At 33.6% G+C, this 23,948-nt stretch overlaps 1 protein-coding gene across 4 annotated transcripts in view; it reads right to left on the bottom strand.

Annotated features, from left to right (window-relative positions):
* Positions 1-23,948, bottom strand: part of CFAP47 (cilia and flagella associated protein 47) — an 886,918-nt gene that overhangs the window by 437,100 nt on the left and 425,870 nt on the right. For all 4 annotated transcript variants that reach the window (XM_016433371.2, XM_056826271.1, XM_007493353.3 and 1 more), the window contains 3 exons: positions 15,713-15,900; positions 13,910-14,053; positions 13,120-13,293 (listed from right to left, as the gene is read on the bottom strand). In XM_016433371.2, the coding sequence (XP_016288857.2) occupies positions 13,120-13,293; positions 13,910-14,053; positions 15,713-15,900 (506 nt within the window). The remainder of the gene's footprint in view (positions 1-13,119; positions 13,294-13,909; positions 14,054-15,712; positions 15,901-23,948) is intronic.

Below are 23,948 nucleotides of genomic sequence, written 5' to 3'. Positions count from 1 at the left end.
GAGCTATTTGATTAAATGGCTTTTGTTTAAGATAATGTTTAAGCTTTGGATAATAAGTGAAAGTAAATATCTAAGCAAGAGCTCATAAGGTAAGTGGAAGCTGACCTACAGAGTCCCATTCAACCTGGGGTTGTTTTACTGGGAGCCAAACTCAATTTGGCAATGCCTTAAAATGAAGGACTCCACTATTCACAATTGTATCACCGCCGTAACTCAAAAGTCCGACTTTTGCCTCTATGATCATGAGGTACATATATTTTTCTCCTTTCCTTACATCTCCTAAATCTATTCTTCATCCTTGCTGCAACTTTCATGATCACACAGTCCTTCCTGTTCTCCTCATTCACTACCTCTGTTCTGACCTTAATTACTTCATTTCTATTTGACTCCAAACTTGGCCAATTTAATAACACTGCTCTCTAACTTTAATTCTGTTGTCCCCTTTTTCTGCTGAATTCACACCTGCATATTCCCCATTCCCATGATATTTTTTCTTTGCCCATAGTCTCAAGGTGTTTAATATTATCAGGGAAATTTAAAACATTAAACCAAGAGGGTCAATTAAAAGTTCATGATTTTTACTTTCAATCAGCCCCTCATAAATGCAAGAGAAATCTTCTATTCTTCTTTACTTGCTATCCTACTCTCCACAGAGGATATTCCAAATCTTCTCTTCTACAGAAATATTCTAGAAATAATCATTTGTACTCACTGCCTCTACTTCAGCACTATTCTTTAACTTCTTAGTCATACAATCTTGCTTTTTACTTCATCATTCAAAACAAACTGAAATCAAGATAATCAACAATTTCTTAGCTGCTAAATCTCAGGACTATTGTTTTTTTAGTTATTTGGTTACAATACTCACTTTATTTCCCTCCCTCCCCTCCACTCACCCTTCCTGTAGCCAACACACAATTGCATTGGGTATTACTTGTGTCCTTGATCAGAACCTATTTCCATGATGTTGTTTGCACTAGGATCTTCATTTAGAGTAGGACTATTTCTTAGTTCTCATGTAACTTGAGCTCTTTGCAACATCCCAAATCCACCCTCTTAATACTTGCCTGGCTGCTCCTTTTTGGTCTCATTTTTTTGGCTTTCATGACTATCCCTTAGGGATCTATACTGCTCTCTCTTCTCTCTCTACACATTCTATCTCTGTTGGTAATCTCATCTGTTCCCATGTGCTCACTTCTACACAAATGACTCCCAAATGAATATATGTAGGTAGCCCTATTCTCTCTCCTGAGCTCCATTCATACCTAACCAAATGCCTGCTGAGTACCTCCTTCTGGGTGTCATGAGACATTTCAGACTCTAAGTGTATAAGCAGAATTCATTATTTTTGTCCCTAAATCTATCCCTCCTTCAAATTGTCTTTTTTTGTTGAAGAAATGTGGTCATCTTTGATTCCTTTTCCAGAATGCACTCTCTAATCAGTTGTCAATAAATCATGATGCTAACTTCAGAATGACCCTCATATTAAATATATTATATTAAATATACATGTGCAAGGAAGGGTATATAAGTGGTTTCATAAAGTATGAGGGTAACCAACAATATAAAAAGTTGCAGAGAGCCCAACCCATAGGAGAACTATGAAAAGCTATGAAAGTAACAATTAATGAATCATAAATACTCTTGGGGGACGCAGTTTCATTTGCAACTGAACTTACATATATATATATGTATATATATATATGTATATATATACATATATATATGTATGTATATATACATTTTGAATGTATATGTAGAAATGTTTATGTGTAGAAATGATGAAAAGGTTTTGGATGAAAACTCTGGCACTAAGAGGGCCTTCACTTCCCCTTGAGAGTAGTTATTCTGCTGGTAGACTGCCAAGGGATTGATTTAGAAACATATTGCCTAAAATAGATCTTTCACAGATGTGGTAGTACTTATCTTGAAGTGATAGGATAAGTGAATTCATTTCTATTCATTTCTGATATCCTTTTCTCATTAGTGCTTAGCAGTTTTCATGTGGTAGCTCTTTATAGATATGAATTGGTTTGGTGAACATAGAGTTAATCCTAATAAACTTCAACATTTTCTCAAGGTTCTCCATGCCTATTCTTTCTCTGACTGTAATCCAATCATTTTATCAAAACGTGTCTCATTAATATGTGTTTGTACACATACATATATGAGGATGTATACTTGAAGTATGAAGTATACATCCTCATATATACTTCAAACTCTTAAGACAAAAATGTTTAGAAGGTGATACTGTTACAAAGCAAATTGTAAGGGGGCAGCTGGATGGCTCAGTGGATTGAGAGTCAGGCCTAGAGACAAGGGGATCCTAGGTTCATCCTTTACCACTCTTCTGCCTTAGAACTAATATATAGTATTAGTTCTAAGACAGAAGGTAAGGGTTAAAAAACAAGAAAATTGTAAGATGAATATGCAATATATAAATATTATTATTTAATGAAATGCCTATTTTCTAACTATATCTCTAGTAATAAATATTATTAGGATATTTCTGTTCCTCTAAAATTGTCTATTTGAACAACAAAGCCAAAAAGAATCTTGGGAAAAGGTAGGACACTTTAAAGATGTAGAATTTAATTTAACATTTTAATATCTTTTATTTAAAAATAAAATTAATGTTAATTTTTACTCTAATGATAAAAATATCAAATTTTAGTGGCTTGAATATAATTATCAATTAGTGAAATTTTGAAGATCTATTTTGTCACTAATTACTTTTGTTGGCATGCATTTTATTGTATTAATGTAATATAATTATTTTTAAAACCCTTTCATTAAAAATGTATTCATTATGAGAACTGAAATGGAGTTTTATTATAGTTTAGAGATAAAACTATGATGGTTAATTAATAGGAAATAGACAAAATTAAAGAAAATACTTCTTGTGAGATATTTATGAAAAGTTTTCTCTCTAATGAAAAGCATAACTAACTCCATATTTAAATATATCTTTGACTATATATTTAATATATATAAAATATACCACTAAAAACTATATGAAATTCTAAGATATGAGTAATAGGACTAGCAAGCTGGGCAAATAGTTATTTTTACATGATTCTTTAACCCCCAAACCTCAAAAGAATTAGATTATTTATGTAACAGTGTAATTATTGCTATATCTATGAATTTGAATTTAGAAGATAGAACAGTATCACAGCATAAAACTTCATGATTTAATATTATAAAACCCTACTCCCAATTAACTCTGCACCTTTTGCAGTAAGCACAAATGAATCTGAAGGTCTACCCAAACCTAAGATCCCACAAGAATCAGCAGATATGATTCTATCTAGTAATGCAAAAATATGAAGGAAAATTATAGTTACAAAAAGAATGAATGGTGGAATAAGGCAGGAAGATGGGAATGCCTTTTTAATTTTTTACTCATTTAATTAACTAATTTAGAATATTTTTTCATCGTTATATGTTTCATATTCTTTCCTTCCCCTCTTCTCTCCCTGCTCCCAAAGCTAATGAGCAATTCCACTGGGTTTTACATGTATCGTTTATCAAAATCTATTTTCATATTATGAATATTTGCAACAGAGTGATCATTTTAAGATAGCATCCCCAATCATATCCCCATCGACCCATGTGATCAAGGAGTTGTTTTTCTTCTGTGTTTCTGCTCCCACAGTTCTTCCTCTGGACGTGAATAGTGTCCTTTCTCATAAGTCCCTAAGAACTGTCCTGGTTCATTGCATTGCTACTAGTAGAGAAGCCCATTACATTCAATTGTTGGGCATGCATGGGACCACTCTTGAAATCAGTGGATCCTTCTTGAAGTTGGAATTACCATGTGCACTTTCACCACATGAGTAAGTAAACAACATCAGTGAAATAGCCTGGCAAGCAGATGCTTGTGATGATTAGGTTGGGCTATCTCGACCAAATGATTGTTTGTAATAGTTAGAATTGACATGACTCACCTTGACAGGTAACTTCAATATATACATATACCAATACAAACAATGTAGTTACCTTGGTTAAGAATTATATCAGGAATATGCTGATTGGTTGAATTTGTCTTTAAAGTGGAATTCACTGAGCCAAAGATGCTACTTCTAATCACAACATAAAGAAGAAAAGATAATGGGAGAAACTTTCACTGAAGAGAGCAGAGGATATTTTGGGAGGAAACAGACAAACAAGAAATATGAAATAGATCATATACATTTTTTTAAAAAGCTATAATAAAGATTCTAACTTTACATGTAAACTTTTTCTGTTCTGCTTTGTATAGGAAGACATTATTTTTCATATTCATTAAATTCAGAATTTTTTTAAAAAGCTTTAAATAACAACTGTAGTTGAGAATGTGATAACCTCATCCATTAAACTATAGAGTACTGTGGAATAGATTAGGAAGCCAAACCCAATAAATTGTTTTTGACAATAAATACACTTAAAATATAAATATGGAAATGGAGTTAAAGTGATAGTTTAGATTAAAACTTATTTTATCTCAGCAGCATTCCAAAACATGGTTTATTAGTTGGAACATGAAATTGGGAGAAAGGAAGATCTGAATTCAAATCATGCTCAGATACTTCAAAGCTATCTAATCCTGCCCAAATCACTTAACCTCTCTATGTCTCAGTTTCCTCATAGAAAATTAGCTTAATTATAGCACCTACCTCACAAGATTGTTATGTAGATCAAATGTGTTAACATATAAAGTACTTGGCATGTTATATAACACTATCATTATAATATTAAAAATTAGGAGTGGCAAACATGATCTCCAGCAAAGTAAAAGTTATAATTAATAGAGACAAAAAAGGAAATTATATTATTTCATATTACCATAAATAGTGAAATAATTATTTCATCAAATATGAATGGGCTTGTGATTACAATGGTACAGAGAACTCACACTTAGTAAATTTCCTTTACTAAAGCATATAAAGAATATTTTCCTCAACCTATAACTCTTGGAGAATTAACTGAATTAAAATACACAAATTGAATACTCAAAGAAAAAATCTAAACAAAATGTAAGAACATTTAGTAAGTAAAAATAATTGGGGACTTGAATCTGCCTCTTTTAGACTTGGAAAAGAATAAAATAATGAAAAGTTAATGATCAGAACACAGTGGTTCAAAATTAGATGTGACTTTGGGATTCATGAATGGAAATATTAATCAATTTATCTATTTTCAGCCTTGTATCATATCTTTGACAGAAATAACTTTATATCAAAAATAACAAATAAATATAAAAAGGCACACATCCTTTATAAACCTGACAACAGCTAATATAAGCAATAAGGAAAATAATTTAAAACAACTCAGAATTAAATGAAGAGTCAATAATGTATACAAATATTCAACTGGATTTCTGAACTCATTTATATAAATATGTTGTCCAGTGATTCAGATCAAAATCCAATCATCCCTTCCCATCCGATATTGGCATTTGTTTATATCCCTCCAAAAGGTGATTGCAGGGAACTCCTCTCAAAATACTGAGGCTTTACCTAGTTTTATCATATATTGAAGATACAAGTGGTAAAAATATTTATAGACTGGTAATCTTCTGCTCTAATGCTATGATAAGCCTATCTTCTTTTTCACTCAAATATTTATGTAATAAAATCCCTCATATGGTCTTCTTTATAATTCTTTATAACATGATGCTTCTTCCTCATAATCCCTTATTTGTGACATGCTATAGCCTATCCCTTCATGTTTTTCTATTGCCTTTTGATCATTAGTTCCAGTTTTTCAGAGACTATAGTGTACCATAACTCATAGACATGAAACAAAAGCAAAAGGAAATAAAATATGGTTGTAAAAAGATGACCCTGTGTTATAGGTCTAAATTGGAGTCATTAAAAGATTGTTCTGTTTCTTAAAAGTAATTTAGTAGATTCTCTTCCTTTTCAATTTTGGTCCTGACTCATAATCAGCTTGTAATATCTGTCCAACTATATATGTGTGTATATATATATATATATACATATATATGTGTATATATATATGCCTATACATGTATTTAAATGTATATAATTTGCATACATATATGAACACAAATAAACATGTACATGCATATATGTGTATACATCTGTAGATATCTCTGTGTGATATTTGTGCTCAAAATAACATGAAAAAATAAATGATATGCAGTTGCTATCCAAGAGAAATAGAGAGGTAGAAAACAGCACCTAGTTGCTCTTCTTGAAATCAAGTCAACGGGTCCATGTCAATTCTTAAATCAATGAAAGAACTGGCAAATAAAGGTATAAACATCATGGCATTTATCTTTAAAGGACTGTGTAAAAACATAATAGATACTACAGGACAAAAAGAAGAGTAAATGCCACAGTTCTACATTTAAAAAAGAAAAGAGAATAAACTTTACCAACTAGAGTCAGGCAAGTTTGATTTTGATGACCTAAAAAATTTTAGACTCTATCATGAAAGTCAAGGGCTCTATGTAGGTGGTAAGAGTATAAGTTAGAATTGACAACATTTTGATTTAAAATCTCACGAAATATCTGACACTTAACACCTATGTAATCCTGATCAAACTACTTAGTTTCTATGTGTTTCAAAGGATTAAGTCCTTAGCACATATATGCATAGAAAGGTTTGAAATCATGCCAAATGCAAATAGGAAGCTCTTTCACAGAGTGACGAAATCAAAGAGTCCTTGAATATGGATGTACTGTTAAAGGTATCATTAGTGACAATTTTGAAATGGAAATGATGATCAAAATGAGTCAGTGCAACTTCATCTAAAAGGTCATGACAAAGCAATCACATTTCTTGTTTTGACAATTACTAGAATGGTAAATCAAGAATATTCTGAAGGTAAAAGTTACCCAAATTTTTTTGAAGCATTTGACAAAATTTGTCATGCTATTCTTGTGAACAAAATTTTGAGAAATAGATTTAGCAAGATAGAAGTTTGCTGTTATTCATCCTTAATTTTCTAAGGGGACCAATGATGTCATGTGGTAATAACCTGACTTATATATGAATTGATTTACATGGGGCAGCTTTGTGCAAAGCCATCTGCCCTACTTTCTCTTCCAGAGTTATCAGTGTCCAGTAGCAAGAAACAAGTCAGGACAACTGGCTGCAGGAGATGACCTGTGTCTTCAGTAACTGAACAATCTCTAAGAATACTCCATAGCACCTGTTTGATTTGCTTTCATGGCCACTGAAACAAAATGTTCTCAGCAGCCCATTCTGCCAAGGAAAGTCTTCACATGTGTGGGAAAGGCACATCCTTAACTTACTGATGGGTTTAAGGTCTGTCAGTTGTATGACACTGGAAGAAGAGATGACATGAAATTTAGCCATTGATAGTACAATGTTATTTTAGAAAGAAGTAACCAGCAGAATGCCACAGGGATGAGTGCTTGGCTCTATATTGCTTAGTGTATTTTAAAATAACTTGGATAAAGGCATAGATGACACACTTATCAAATCTGCAAATTGCATGAATCTGTCAAAGACCGCAAATAGGTTGGATGACAAATTCAGACTCCAAAAAAGATATTGCTGACAGTATACACAATAGGCAATCACATAATAAAATAAAATTTCATAGTGAAAGATGTGAAATCCTATACTTAAGTTTTTAAAAAAACAACTTAATAAAGTCAAAGTAGTAAGGAAGAATTAGAGGACTTTATCTGAAAAAAAAATGTGGAAGTTTCAATGGACTATACAACTAAAATGAAAATCAATAGATTAATGTTTCATCCAGAAAAGCTAAAATAATTTTAAATTGCATTAAGATCGGCATAGAATTCAAGGCTACAGCTTTTAGCATCACTATATTCCATCCTACTCAATCCTCAACTTTAATAGGGTATTCATCTTCTGGTGAACAGTGAAAAACCAAAGAGCACAAAAAGGAACTGCCTTGAACTTTGAAGGTTTTGTCATCATACCATATAAGGTTCAGTTCAAAGAACTAGGTATATTTAGCCAATAGAAGAAAAGATTTAAAGAGAAAAAGAACAAGATATATTGAAGCAGTTAAAGGGCTGCCCTGAAGAAGAGTAATCTGAATTGGTCACCTTGGCCCCAGTGAACAGAATCAGGTTTAATGGATAAATGTCACAGAGAAGCAGATTTGTTTCTACATAAGAAAAATTTTATAAAAATTAGACCTTGCCAAAAGTGGAATGGGAAGTGAAGGTTCACTCATCACTGAAGACCTTCAAGGAAAAGTTAGAAGACCATTTGTTGATTATGTTGTAGAAGGAACTCCTGGTTAGTGTGAACTTTAGATTACTCCACCCTACTTAGTCTAAAAAATCAGGAATGTCTACACCCATACTTAAGGATTAAATATCTAGGAATATGGCCTATGATAGACATGTGCTAGCAAATGACAAATCAGAAACAGCTGACAGACCCCTGAGCTGTCCTAAGTCAAGCTAAAGCTACCATTGGTATAGGTGAGATGCAGGAAAGTGATGTAAAACCCTCTATATATTTTGCATCACTTCCTCTCTCCTGCCTCTTTTGCAGCAGAGAGGTGGCTGGCAGTAGCTTGCTGAGCATGCTAAGCATTTTGGCATCTTGGAGTGACAGAAGCTATTGTCTGCTTTGGCAGTGAGTTTTCCTTTATACAATACTGGGAGAAGCTGAGTAGCCTACTTCAGGTGAAGCATCTTACTGAGCTCTTTCAGAGTTTAGGCTGATTCTTTCTCCTTTACCTTCCAAACATTACAGTCTTAGAAAGCCACTAATCTTCAGAGACCTCATGGCAGAGGACTTTGAACTTCCCATGGCACAGACCAGGCGGGAGATATCCTACACCCTTTCCCTCTCCCTTCTCCTTAATTCCTTTCCTCTATATTAATTAAATCACCATAAATTTACTAACTGACTTGGGTCACTTTTATTTGGGATATTTCCTGGTGACCAAAATTAATTTAGATTAGGTCACAACCCTAAAATTATCCTTACATTAGATAAGTTTGGGTTAGATGACCTTTGAGATTCTGTTATTCTGTGATCTTCAGAAGCTAAAATATTAACTATAAAATATATTTCCTTTCTTATGCAGCATTCACTTGGACAGTCTTCCTGGCTCAAAGTCTAACCCACTTAACACTTTGCTTCAAGCAGTATCAAAGCATTTTGTAAGTTTTATTCTGAACCTGAAGACATCTATCTTTAAGCATAAAACTATTACAATTAAGCAATAACACACAATGAAATAACCAAAAAAAAATACATAGAAAAAAGCATAGTTGAGAAAAAAATCTCAAATCTTTAGGCTTCTAGTTAGTGCATAGCATAAACAGATTATACTTGCTATAAACAAGCAATAGGTATGGTTCTTTTTGCATCTTTTTCTCAGACTTATACTTAGATTGTTCATATTATAGCTTTTTTTTTAAACCTTTACCTTCTGTCTTAGAACCAAAACTAGCATTTGTTCCAAAGCAGAGGACTAGTAAGTAACTTTGGAGCTAAATAACTTGCTCAGGGTCATACAGGAAGTGTCTAAGGCCAGATTTGAACCTAGGATCTCTCATTTATTTACAGGCCTGGACCTCTATTCCCTGACCCATCTCACTGCTCCCATGTGACTGCTTTTTTAAAAAGATGTATCTAAATGGTAATATATAATTAATGTGAAAAGGGAGAGAAAATTGGATAGTTTCCAATATGGGTTCATGTCATTCCTCTGATACACCCTACCTTTTGTGACCATGAATATGTGGGTTTCCAAGACAGTGAATTTCCAAAACTGTAAAGGTTTTGGCCAAACTGTAAAGATAATTTTTATTTAATTTAAATTAAAAATAAATGGTCTCCATGGGAAAATTCCCAAATATGAAAATACCCAAGTCAGCTGGGTTTTATGGAGATTTTAATTAATATAAATGAAGGAATTAAAGGAAGAGAGAGAGAGAGGAAAAAAAGAAAAAATAGTCTTTATCACTCACCACAAGATCATCCCAAGCAAGCTCTAGTCCTTCACTGAAATCCTCAACTCCTGAACTGAGTTCAGAGACCCTCCTCTGAACTCCTGACCTCCTGCAATTCAGCTTCCAAACTGAACTAAAAACAAACTGAACTGAATTCTCCTTTTAAAGAAATTTTCTCATGTGTCACCTCCCCTAAATTTTCACATCTACCAATCACAAGAGAAGCTTTTTTCCAGGACTGCCCATTCTTAGTTCTCACCACTCTTTAGTTCTCACCTTCTCTGGGTAGACTATATCTTCTGAGTACTTCACACTTCTTTTGTTAAGCTTGCCTTTTGTGAGTTGCTTGACCTCCTTTTAGTGATTAATTTAACCTTTATAGGTACTTAGCACCCTTTTCTATTAGATATAAAAAATAGACCACCTATCTTAGGGTTTTTGCTTTACTATAAGTATGAGTTGGGGACTTTTCATTGTTCAATCAGGAATTTGCAACTTTATCTTCCCCTAAGGCACTGTTTGAGCAGGGTGGAGTAATTTTAAAGTTCTCAATACATTCCTGACCAAGTACCTCCATTATAGAGAATGGGGAATAGCTTAATCAAATCTTCTGAAGTAGAGTCTGAGCAGTTTTAAGATTCACACTTTGTGATCATGGACAATCACTTAGTATCTCAGTATCCCTGGTAATTAAAACCAGTTTTCTAACTGTATCTGTGGAAGCGATTTCAATAATAACTGCTCCCTCGGCAATTACAGATCCAGAATAGCAGCCACCACAGAGGTAGTCTAAAATAGAAAAGGCAATTGAACAGGAGGAGCCTGATGTCTTGGAAAGAACACTGAATATGGATTCAACAAGCATAAAAGTAATGGTGCTTGTTTTAAAAATAAATCAAGTAAAAATCAAGCATATTTTAATAAAAATTCATGATATAAATAACTGTGTTTTCACTACCTTTCACTACCTTATTTTTTATTTCTCTCATCTATTGTTTTCTCTATTGTTTTACTCAGATTGGTAAATACAGGAGAAGCCAGTAGAAATTTTCATAGCTGAGGAACATCTAATGAAAATATATGACAATTTTATTTTATCCCTAGATCTTGGGGAAAATTTTTTTACTTACATTGAGAAACTCTAAGCATATATTACAAAAATCTCAAAAAAACTAGGGACACATAAATGTGTCTTACAAAAGCAAGTTACCAGTGTGTTAAGATGTATAATTTTTGACAAGAATCTTTATAACTTAAAGATACAAATTGTAAGATAGCCAGTATTAGCCTAAAGAGCAAATTCTGAAAGATATGGATTGTAACACTTTGAGAGATGGTAAGGTTGAAAGTCTAGTGTCTCTGTCTGTAGCAGGCTAATAGAACAAAATGGCTGCCTTCAGACCTGGATTGATTAGTAACACAATCTGACTTCTATATTAAGTTAACAAAAGCTTTAAAATTGTAAATAAACAAGGAATTGGATGGGAAGGAGGGCTGAGGTAGTTCCCTATGTAATGATCAGTGCATGAAAGGATTTTGGAATCTAGGCATCAGAAGGGGAGTGACAGAAAGTGTTGTTGGAGAGTGAGGCATGCTGGGAAAGGAAACTGACCTGAGAAAGTTCTAGATGGAATTCTTGGCCTTTCAGCTGAGTCCTTGACCTGGCACAACCTGTTTCCTAGCTGAAGGATCTCACAGAAAGCCACAAGAGAATATCATGTTCTTGTATTCAAGTTCTTCTATAGATCTACCATCTGTCTTTTATCTCCAACAACCACTCAACTGAGGAGGACCCAAAAAGAGGGCTGTGGACTTATGGAGGAGAGAGCCTGGCTCTCTTACCCTTCCAGTCCTCTTGCACCTATTGATTTATAAATTCTTTAAGCCACGTAATTAGAGAGATATATACAATTTGAATTGTGGGGTTATTTAGTTGGGGTATAGGATGGAGAAATCTGGGTCCACAAAATTATGCTGCCCAGGTGAAAGACCATATTAGGAAAACTTGAAGGAAACCAATCCACACTTTCCATTTCCCAATTTGCCTCTAGTACCATTATTAAACTTTACAAACTGTAGACAGATTTGTCCAGCTTTGGTTTATACTTGAGGAGATATCTGGATGAAGTTCAACAGAGAGGCACCAAGACGATCCCTCACAGAGGCTTATCTCCACATCCTCTCTCTGTCCTTGGGTTTATTAGGTAGGGGAACCCTTTCATCAACTCTCCACCACCCCTTTCCTCAGGGAACCTCAATAGACCAGCTCAGCAGTTGACAACAGCCTCTTTCAGGGGAGGTAAGAGGAGGGTACATGCCAACCCATTCAGCCTTCAACTCTCTCTCATTCAGATTTTTCTGCAGAAACTCTTGAGAAAATCCACTGAAATACCATCTAAGACAGTGGATAGAGCCTTTATTTTAACCTCAGAAACCACCATTTTTACACCTAGCTCTGAAACTCTAATTACTTCACCCTCCAAATCTAAGAGGCTTGCAAAAGCCTGTCTTCTTTGACTTGCTGCTAAGAATCACCCCATCCTTTCTGTTTGCACCCCAAAATCCCTAAATTCTAGCTATCCTGGCTTAGGCCACTCCAATGCAGTCTTTAGGAAAGGCAGGATAGTTTAGTTTCTGAATAAGGATGGTGACTGGATGTCAGAGCCATCCAAGGGCCTTCAGTTAAAAGCCTGAAAGTCTCCTTGATTTCAGACAGGTACAATTCTCTTCACACTGGTATTCTTCTCAGGAACACAAGAGTATGTTAAAATCAGGACAGAAACAAAGAGGTAGGAACCAATGGAAAGCTAATTCCAAAAACTGGAAAGCTAGTTTGAGGGCTCAACTGGCAGGACAACTGCTCCTCTCAGGGAAGGAAGGTCAGTTAACACCTCCAGGAAGTTGTCACTCCCAAGTTCCAATGCAAACAGGAACTCTGCTCCAGCTCAAGTTCCTCTCTTATTCTGTCCTGAAATTCCTTTTGGAATCTTTTTCCCTTGGTTCCTCCTGTGAGCCAACCTGGTATAACTTCAAATTTATCTCCTTACTTCTCTGTTTTAATCATTTATAATCACTGATGTTATATTGCATTAGTTCACATGATTAAATTGAAAATTTTAACTATTTCACATTATACCCTTTGCAAAACTGAAAACACTAAGCAAAATGCATTCAAATTTCCAAAAACATATACCTTGTATGTCAGCATATCCTTTGTATAATTGGGCACAACTATAGGCTTCTTGGTCAGTTTTCCCACTTGACAGTCTATCACAGCATGGTCCAGGGGTAGCGGCTTTTTTCCAATCCCTCTCAGTTCAAATACATGCTCAATACCATCTGTTTGATTCCGTAGTTTAAGTGAGCCCTATGACAAGAAAGGAAGTGGAGTTTTAGCTGTAAAGGAGTCTTAGTTGGCTGCCAAACAATCTCATCTAATCGATTAATCTTGAGTCCAGTTAGTGAAATGAGCTTTCAAGGGGGTACTATCCATTGACTTTCCCAGTTCACGTGTAAATGCTTCTGCTGAATTAATGAAGACAAACTTCTGTGGAAAGCTTTCTTTTTGCTCTTTAATTTTTCTAAATTATAGAGTTACTACAAGCATCTTCATACATATTGATTATATGCTTGTTTACTTCCACAGTAAAGTTAAGAAATATGCCTTCCAAGAAAATGCTTTCTGAGCCACTAACTTGCGTTAATGAAGAGAAAAAACGAGAAATGAACTTTCTTTGCTCCAATATTTATTTTTAAAAATCAGGAGGAGACAGCTCATGAAACAATATTCTTTGGAACTATTTATTCCCCAATCTAAAATATTCATTTACAGTTTCATAGAGGAAAGTCTGTTGAAGCCTTACAACAGTAACATGATTTCTTCAATTCTTATCTTTTCAGAAACTAAAAATATTTTCTAATCAGAAATATGAAAATATAATATATACATCATGTATAAATCATGAAAAATCACTGGTTCTTACCGTAACCTCACATTCCAAAATAGGTTTGAATGTTAGAGGATATTGAGCAGTTTCTCCTGATTTCACATATAAAACAGAAGGTCCATAAAACCAATCTCCTTCAAGAGTAACAATGCACTTCCATTCAGTTTCTGTGTCATTGTTCTGAAATAAAAAGATATGAGATATTTTAATAAAACTATAAAGTCAGATTTAGACTTGATTTCCATTCTAGTACCATCACAAAATAGAATGTAATGTCCTTCTTATCAGTAAATAGGCGATATCTATATAACATACCAACTCTTGACAAAGGTATTTGAGTAAAGGCTCACTTGTCTTTCTATCACAATGATAAGTGACTGACTGGTGTATAGTGTCATCCTATTCCAATAAATCTTCCTACATAATCATGAAAGTCATTTTCCTAGAGTGTAGGTATGAACATATGATTTCCCTCATGGTGGTGATGTCATAACACTACCTAGTCCCATCCCCAAATAGATTCTAATGTCTCTCAATCACCTCTAAGGATAAATATAAACTACCTCTTTTGGATTTAGAACTTCTTACAACTTTTTTTTTATCCTTTCTTTCTAGCTTTATGATATAGCAATCCTTCCCATGTACTTTATAGTTCAGTTTAACTGGCATTCTTCTTGTTATTCACACAAAACACTCCACATATAAATATATAAATTGCCTAAAGGGCAAAAAGCAAAAACAAAAAAAAAAATAAAAGTACTAAAAAATAAAAAGTCATATTTTAATTTCAGCTGAAGCATAATGCATTTTACCCCAGCCAACATTTCTAAAACTTTATGTCTAATGAAATAAAGTGGAAGATGGTACACTTTAATTTGTACCAGACTCCAATAGTTTCTTCTTTAGTTGTGGATAGCATTTTTCATCATGGGCTCCTTGGGAAGTTGCTTTGCTGATAATAGTTAGTCTTTCCCTTTTGACCATGGTATAGTATTTCTAATACTGTATACATTGTTCTCTTGGTTCTGCTCTCTTCATTTTGCATCAGTTCATATAAGTCTTTCCATTCTATTTCTTATGGTGCACCAATATTCTATTACTACAATATAACACAATTTATTCAACCACTTCTCAAGTGCTAAGCAACCCTTTAATTTCCAATTCTTTCCTCCTATGAAAGAAGCTGCTGAAAATATTTTGGTATAGGTACGTCCTTTCCCCTTATCTCTGAACTCATTGGGATACAGACCTAGTAATGGAATTGCTTGATCAAAGGGTATACATATTTTTTTGGCCCATTGAGCTTGGTTCCATATTACTTTCCAAAATAGTTGTATCAGTTCACAATTCCACCAACAGTTTATTAGTGCCCCAATTCTCCCACAACTCTCCCACATTTATCTTTTCCCCTCTTTTCAATCTCATAGGTGTGACAGTGTCTCAAAGCTGTTTTAATTTACATTTCCCTAATCAGTAGGCAACACTATGCTTCTAAAGGAAGGTCATAGAATTTGGTCAGAAAAAAAAAAACCTGGAATCAGTAGAAAAGAAAACAACTGAGTTTAAGCACTTTGCCAGAGTAATTAATTGGTCAATAGAAGTGAATTGAGGGTATGTTAGAAGCTATTTTTCCCAGGCAGAAAAATGGCTGCTCATGACTATGATGTGGAAGATAATTTGGGATAAATGTGGATTGGAGTTGTATTTCCATTTTAGTAGTTAGATGTACATATAAATGACCATGAAATTCTAGCATCAAGAAGAAAATATATTTTAAGTCCCTTTAGTTTACAAAAATCATTGATAAATATCAACCTTTAGGTGAAAAGTTAAACTTACTATGGGAATATTCTGAGTCAGTGCTTCAAATGCTGGAGTTTCAAATTGAAATTTGGCATCTGGAAAATCTGCATTCACCACACATTCAATGGAAAAGAGTCGAATATCATGGGGTGATAACAACAAAATATAACAAGGATATCGTCCAGCAGTAAGAGGAATAAATCTTAAAGGCAGTAAGGCAAAATCTATCCAAAAAAGAAAGAGAATGCATCATATTTATAAATGTGAAAAAGTCAAAACCTACTTTAAAAATATACAAATTGTTTAAATATGTAAATTATAGGACTAGTTTATTAAAATTGAAACTGAGGACCCTTTGCATATCCAAAAGACTGTGGAACCACAGCAATATGTTTCCAAATGGTTCAAGAGTAAATAAAAATCATAAAGAAACGATTCATGCCTGCACAGAAAAAATAAGCAGAACAGAAAAATTTGATTCCATGGTGGTGAGTTTTACAATCTCAATCAGTTGTTGTGCCTTAACAAAGGCACAACAACTGATTGAGATTGTAAAAACTTATTCTAATATTTCTCCCTGATCCCTCCCAGAGAGCTATCCACTGACAAGTAATAAATTTAAAGAAAGAATTAAAAAAAAAAGGAAGGGAAAGGGGAAAACCAACAAACCAATCAAATATATACACACATATATACTATAACTCTATAATGTTTCATACCTAGTGACAAAGCATCTATGAAAAGTCCTGAATTGAGATGTCTTCTCATGTCTCTTCTTTGGAATCATTCTTGGATTTTGTTATTTTGTATCATTTTACTTTGATTAATTTGTGGGTTGTTCTTTTAATTTGCATTACTTTAGTTATTGTGTATACTATTTTCTTAGCTCTGCTTACTTTACTCTGCATCAGGTCATATAGATTTATTAATGCTTCCTTGTATTCATATTTGCCATGGCTTATGATACAGTAATATACTATTAAGTTCATGCACCACACTTTACTTAGTCATTCTCAAATTATGAATATCTTCTTTGCTTCCAATTCCTTGCCATCACAAAAAAGAAATGTTGCTATAAATACTGTGATGTTTATAAGAACTGTTTTCTTATCAATAGGCTCGTTGGTATATAAGCCTTATTTTAACTTTTGAGTCAAAGAATTTGGACATTTTAGTCATTTCTTGCATAATTATGAATTGTTTTCCAAGATAACTGTACTGATCCATCAGCAGCGTGCTCTCCTCTCAGAATACCCTTCCCTAATCATGACTTCCCATTTTTGTCATCTTTGCCAATTTTATGAGCTCTCTGAATCTGTATTTATGTCCTTCAAAACACATTAATTTGCCATTAGGCAGAACATTGTGAGGTTTAGTCCTTGATGTTTCAATACTTTTCTTCCACCATCATCCTAAAGTTCTCCCTTCATCTTTATTATGTTTATACTTTTAGAAGATAATCTCTTACCTGTTCCTATTTTCTTTTGTTGTTTTTCAATCTTTCAGTCTTGTCTGACACTTTGTAACCCCAGGGACCATACTGTCCATGAAGATTTTTTGGCAGAGACTGGAATGGTTTTGCCATTTCCTTCTTCCTCTGACCTCTTCTGTTAGTTTGCTGTTATTCTTGTTTTGAACCATATGGGTTTCTTTTTTTTCTATTTTTTTCCCCTTTTTTTCTGGAGTAATTTTTGTCAGTTGTGTTTTTCTTGTTTGTCTATTTGTTTACTTATGTTTCTACTAACTTTGCAAGCCAAATAATTTGGTCACTTTAATTTCGTTGTTTTTGGAATGTTTCAAATGCCTCTCTTTGAATATCCATTTCTTTTCATTGATAATTAGGCCCATATTTACTGGGCACATCACTGGTGTTCATTTTAAGTTCCTTTGGTCTTTGGATCATATTTTTTCTATTTTCTTCTATACTTTTTAGTCGGTCAGAATAATCATATGTTAGAAAACCTTTTTATCTTTATTTGCAGGACATTCCTCATCACTTGCAGAATTTGTTACTATTGGATTGATCAGTTTAAATATTATGTGCTTGGAGTTTGCATAAAATTAGAATTGTTTATTTTCTGAAGATCTATATATTCTTTGATTAACATTGTTTTCTGTACTCAGCTGATCTGACAATATTTCTTTTATTACTTCTTTTGTTAATGGTGTTTAGCATTTAATTTAAAAAATTATTTGATGTTTTTATGAAGGGAACTATGATCTTTAAGACGTCCCCACATAGCATGTCTTCAAAATCAATGTTTTGCTCTTTTTAAAAAAATGTTATTTTGATATTGTTGGGGTTTTTTTTTTCTTTTCTCTGAGATTTCTTGATTTCTTTAATTTTTTTTATCCCCAATCAGTTGTTCTTGCCCTTGTTTCTTTAGAGATACCACCATTGAATCTAGTTTTTCTGTTCTGCTTATTTTTTCTGTGCAGGACCATAAATTATTCTTTTATGATTTTTCTCTTGAACCATTTGGAAACATATTTCTGTGCTTCCATAGACTCCTGGATGCCCAAAGAGTCTTCAGTTTCATCACGTGTGGATTTACTTTTCTTTTAATTGCAGTATTTATTCAGAGATTCTTCCACTAATTTAGATGAAATCACCTATCCTTATGTTTTTTTATTTTCTCTGCTGATTTTTCTTCTTATTCTCTGCTACTTTTAACAAATAGTTTCTTCCTCTTAAAAGTTCTGATAATAATTCTTTTTTGCTTGTGACCTTCTTATTGCTCACTTTTACATTCCTATCCTATGATGGCAGAACCAAGGTTGGACTTCAGAATTAGCTCACTCTCCTCCCTTACGGAGAATTTATTTTACTACCCTCAATTCCCACGCTAAAGTGGGGGACTTCTGTGGGGGAAAGAATAGATTTCAAATAGAAAGCAGTCCACTTTTGTTCAAATCTAATATAGCCTCACATATATGCTGGTGCCATTCCTCTGTTTCCCCTTTTTTTAGTTATTGAGCTGATTTTTTTTTCTTTAGTTCAGCATGTAACCATAGAATGCTCCTGATAGAAAATTATCTCTACTTCCTAGGGGTTGGGGAAGGTACAATGGGCAGAGTTGGTCTATTGTTTGTTGTTGCAGAATTGTACGGTAAGGATAAGGTCAGAGTGTGCTGACATACTTCAGTAGCAATAAGCACAGAATTGCTAAGTGCATCCTAGAGCACCAGCATATATGTTCCTTGTGCAGCCCTAATAGAGGGATGAGGAGAGTGGGAGAAGGGGTTATGATTTAATTGGAGGTGAGATTGGCTTTCTCTGCTGTTAATTCATTAGATTGTTCTATCTATATTTTTTTAGTGTCTTGACCTGATGAGACAGCTCTAATTACTTTACCTCTTCCATATAATTCTCTTTTGGGGGAGTTTGGAAAATTCATGGCAATCTAAGACTATATCATTATGTTTGTCTAGTGACCTTGGAAAGCTAATTAAAAATTCAAAGGACTTTGATAACCAAATGAGCTAGACCTGCCCTTGAAATTTCTATGAGTGAGATATTTGGGTTGTTAAGCCCCCAGATCTGGAATTATATCAGAGTTCCATGAATTTGTTTATATTCTCACAGGAAAAAGAAAAATATTTTTCTTCTGAGTAGGAAGTCAAGGAAGCATAGTACTTGTTCCTTGCCTCATTTTGATCACAGGAAGCAAATAGTGATAATGATGTGAAGTAAAAGAAGAACTATAACTCTACTTCTAGTTTTCATCACAATCTTTACTGAACAGCATTTTTCCATAATGAGTTGATCTAAGGAAGGCAGTGTTTAATAATGAAAATGTGATAAAAACATGAGCAGTTAATAATTTAGATAGTGTTATTACCATAGTTAAAGTACCCAAAGAAAGCAAGTACATGGCTTACTTTGATATTAATTCAACTTTATGTAGTTCATAAACACTGCTACAAGAAAACAAATATAGACTTCATTTAACAGTTCTAACATAAAGTCTGGGAAATGTGATGAAGTATCATTTAAGATATTTTTTATGAACAAATCATTCTTATAAAATTTGTTCTTCAATCTAGAACACCAGACTTAATAATAAAAAATCTCAGATCCTCAGTACTCACAATGAGGTATCATCCTCTCAATGTGGACATTATATTTTTTTTTCCATTGGGTCAGACTGCAACCTGTCTATATCTGACAATTTTATGCCATTCTTGCCCATGTTCTCCTATAAATTTGCAGTAGGATAAAATCAAGTTTCTTGAGATTTTCCATAATTTTTTTGACATTGCCAAGATAAATATGGGACATGCAGCTTGTCAGGAATTATCACTATATAACAATCTTCCCATGATCTTTTTTGACCATACACTTATTACTTTAATGACATTCTTTTTTTCTAGTTCAACTTAATAGCTCCCCATTTGTAATGTTTTGTAGCCTACTCATATCTACCATCTGTCTCTCCATTGCTAACTGAGTGATACTTATTTTTAATTCATCAGAGAGTATAGATTTTACTATGCCTTGAAACTCTAGATCATGTATAGATGGAATAAAAACCATCCCCTGATAGAAAAATCAATCATGTTCTAGACAGTTAACATTAAATCAAAATTATATTTACTGATTTTTAAAAATTTTTCATTATCCCCTATTAAAAAACTGAAGGTAAGTTCCACTAGAAATAATTTAAAAGAGAATAGGGTTAGAATAATAGGATAGAGGAAAATTTCAAAAGGATGTAGTCCACTAAAGTATAATCTTTTCAATGATAGAATTTCTTTAATTTGACCATTTAATTTATTACCATAGAACAAAAAAATAATAAAATGGGATATGATTCACTTGAGTAGAAGTCTAGAAGCCATAATAAAGTGACTTTTGAATCACTTCCTTTAAACAAATCATTAAAAATTAATCTACTTCCTTACAGATGCACTGTACTCACTGACACAGGCCTCCTTTCTGTTCCTTATGTTACTCCATTTTTCAAGTCTGCATCTTTATTGGCTCTTCCCCAGGCCTGCAATTCTGATTCCATTGCCAGGACTCCCTAGCTTCCTTAAAAGCCTCAATTAAATCCTCACATTCTGCATGAAGCCTTTTTAGGATACCTCTTAATAGTATTGCCTTTTCTCTGAGATTATTTCCAATCTATCCCATATGTCTTCCTCTTTTTCTACAGTGTTTTATGTTTGTTGTCTTTCTATGTTGTTGTCTTTCTCATATATGTTGAATGCTTCAAAGACAAGGATTCTGTTTTGCTTCTTTTGTTTTTCCTGTACTTAGCACAGTTCTTGGCACATAATAGGTACTTATTGATTGCTGACTTCCCATCCACAATTAAAATGTTAGTTATTTTGCAAAATTTACAGATTTACAATGCATATAATAGGATTTTCTAGAGAATGAAGTGAATATTGGGAATTTATTGTTTAATCAATCTGAACCTATTTCACTTTGCTTTTAGAAGTCAGAATTCTGCTTTAGTATCTTCAGATATTCATATTAATTATAACTTCAGATGTCATTTCTTCCTATTTTTGATAGTTCTAAAGATTAGGGGAGGAGGAAGAAAAAAGTAGAACAATAGGAAAAAGGAGAGGAATGGGGAAGCAGTGGAAAATTAGAAAGAGATAAAGAAAAAAGGAGAAGAAAAAGTTAGAGAAAGTGTGTTATTTTGCTTCTAGGGCAATTGCTTTTTTATTAATTGGATCTAATGAATCTAGTTTCCTACTTATAAAACTGTTCAAATGCTTTGTATATTCTTTTCAATAATATTTTCATTTGGATAGCCCTTTATAGCATGAAAAAGCCTCTCAAATTTATCTCCATATTCACAACAACCCCATGAAATAGCCAGCAGACAGATTATCAAGCCCCTTATTCTGTTGAGGGTAAGAGCAGAGAAAGAGTAGGACTAATGGATGTAGTAGATTAGTACCAATTAATAGGTCTGAGGAGTGTAGAAGAAACATGTATAGCATGGAATCTACATGGGAATGGGTATAATAAGGCGATCTCATATATTATATGCTAGAGCCCTTCTGACAATTTCTGGGAATATGTGGGGCTTATCATTAAATTATTTGAAAATGATGCAGTAGCTCCCTTATTGATTACTTAGTAATTTCTCAATGGATCTGTACAAGTGAATGATCTACCCCTTTCTTTTTTGCCTCCTTAATTGTTATACATAATAGGAGTCTTCCAGTTTCTCCATGGAGGTGTGAGAACAGAAATAAAGACTTTCCCCATGCCAGGCAAAAAAAAAAAGGTTGAACTACATGTCAAACAGATGTCAGCTAAAACTCCTGTGTGGGCTGCTGTGAGCCTGAGTCCAAGATTTGAATCTCTTATTGAAAATCCTGTTTTATTTTCACTGATAGTAGTCAACAATGCACACATCCTGAGATAGACATATCCAGCTTTGGACATCCTTCCTGTAAGTCTAATAGGTACTATAGTGTATCTAGGAGAAGAAAACAAGCACTAGTTAGAGGATGAAACTAATCCCTGGTCATGGAAACAACTATTTAAACAGTGTATTACAAAGGTGAAATTTAAAGTGGCAATTCAGCAGCCTCAAAAATTATTTCATGTAAGTCTCCATTTCTAGGAATATATGTACCAAATGACTATATTTAGTCATTAAAGCTACAAAATATTTTGAGAAGTAATTTATATATGCCAAATCATTTTTACTTGCAAAGTTCATTTTCTAAATCAGAGTATATTTTTTTATGTTTCTTAAAATTCATTTTCATGAGATTTAGCTCAGTCTGTCGGGATCTTTTAATAAGAAATTGCTGTCCAACATATTAGTTGTAAACTCAAATTTTGTGTCATTTGCAAATTTTTGAAAGTTTTTATTTTTTTACACCACTATCATTTCAACATATATCCTCATCCCATAAACAGTAAAACACCCCTTCTAACAAAGAGGGAAAAAGTTAAGCAAAACTACCTATCATACATGAATGAAATCTGAAAAATATAGATGTGTGGTATTTCATACTCAGTTCTCCATCTCTTTAAAGAAAGGTGCCTTTTCTCATCCCTTTTCAATACCCCTAATCATGCCAGTCATTTTAGTGTTCAGTTTTTTTGTATTATTATTAAGGTAATAGGGTCTTGTATCCAGAGCTAGAATGGACTTCAGAAGTAATTTAATATGAGCCTGTCATTTTACCTTTACAGAAACAAATATCCAAGAAGAAGAAGTGATTTGCCTAAGGTGAAAAAATTTGGGAGCATATGCTTCTTTCAATTTACACTATTGCAACCATTGTTGACATTATTTTCCTGGGTCTGGTTATTACACTTTGTGTCAGGTCATGAAAGTCATTTTACTTTTCTCTGTGGTTTTCATATTCATTTCTTATATCAAAGTAATATTCCACTACTACCATGTACCAAAACTTGTTTTTTAATTTCCCAATTAATGTTATCTATTTTCTTTCCAGATTTTGACCAACATAAAAGTGCTATTAGTATTTTAGGGTATCTGGGAATTTTTTTTCTTTGAATATGTGTTGGTGTGCGTGTATCCATGCGGGTTTATGTGTGTATCTCTAACAGTGGATTCTCTAGGTCAAAAAGTATGGCCATTTTTATATTTTAGTATACTTCCAAATTGTTCTCTAGAATTTTTGGACTAATTGATGCATTTAGCAACAACATGCTAATATGTTTGCTCACCACACTGAGTATTCCCATATTTTTTTCACATTTGCAAATTATCTAGGTATGAGGGAAAACTATAAATTTCCTTTGATTTATAATTATATTATTAGTAGCTATTTGGAGCAATGTCTTATGTAGCTTTTAAGAATTTATATATAATGTTGAAATAGAATGAAAATGGAGTAGAAGGATTCAGTGCAGGAGGCAGCTAGGTGGCTCAGTGAATGTCCTAGGTTCAAATCTGGCCTCAGATACTTCCTAACTGTATGGCCCTGGGCAAGTCACTTAACCCTCATTCCCTAGCCCTTACTGCTCTTCTACCTGAGAACCAATACATTAAAATGGAAGATAATATTTTTAAAAGGAGGTAGTGCAGCCTCCCCCCACATTCATCACCAATGCAGACAACTATATCATTAATAATCTACAAAGAAAACCATAATGAGTAGTGACTGTAAGATAAAAAAAAAAAACTATAATGAGTCCTTGTTCCAGGCCAATATCAAAAATTCCACCTATATGCAAGTGACTATGGCCAGAACTGTAGAGGATATATGGGCCAGACTCACATACACAAGACCCAGAACTCCAAGTTAAGCCAGCTAAGCTAAT

The sequence above is a fragment of the Monodelphis domestica genome, chromosome 4 (assembly GCF_027887165.1).
Source record: "Monodelphis domestica isolate mMonDom1 chromosome 4, mMonDom1.pri, whole genome shotgun sequence".
Taxonomy (NCBI): Eukaryota; Metazoa; Chordata; class Mammalia; order Didelphimorphia; family Didelphidae; genus Monodelphis; species Monodelphis domestica.
Note: the sequence above shows the minus strand (reverse complement) of the source record. Positions and strands in the feature narration are given on the sequence as shown.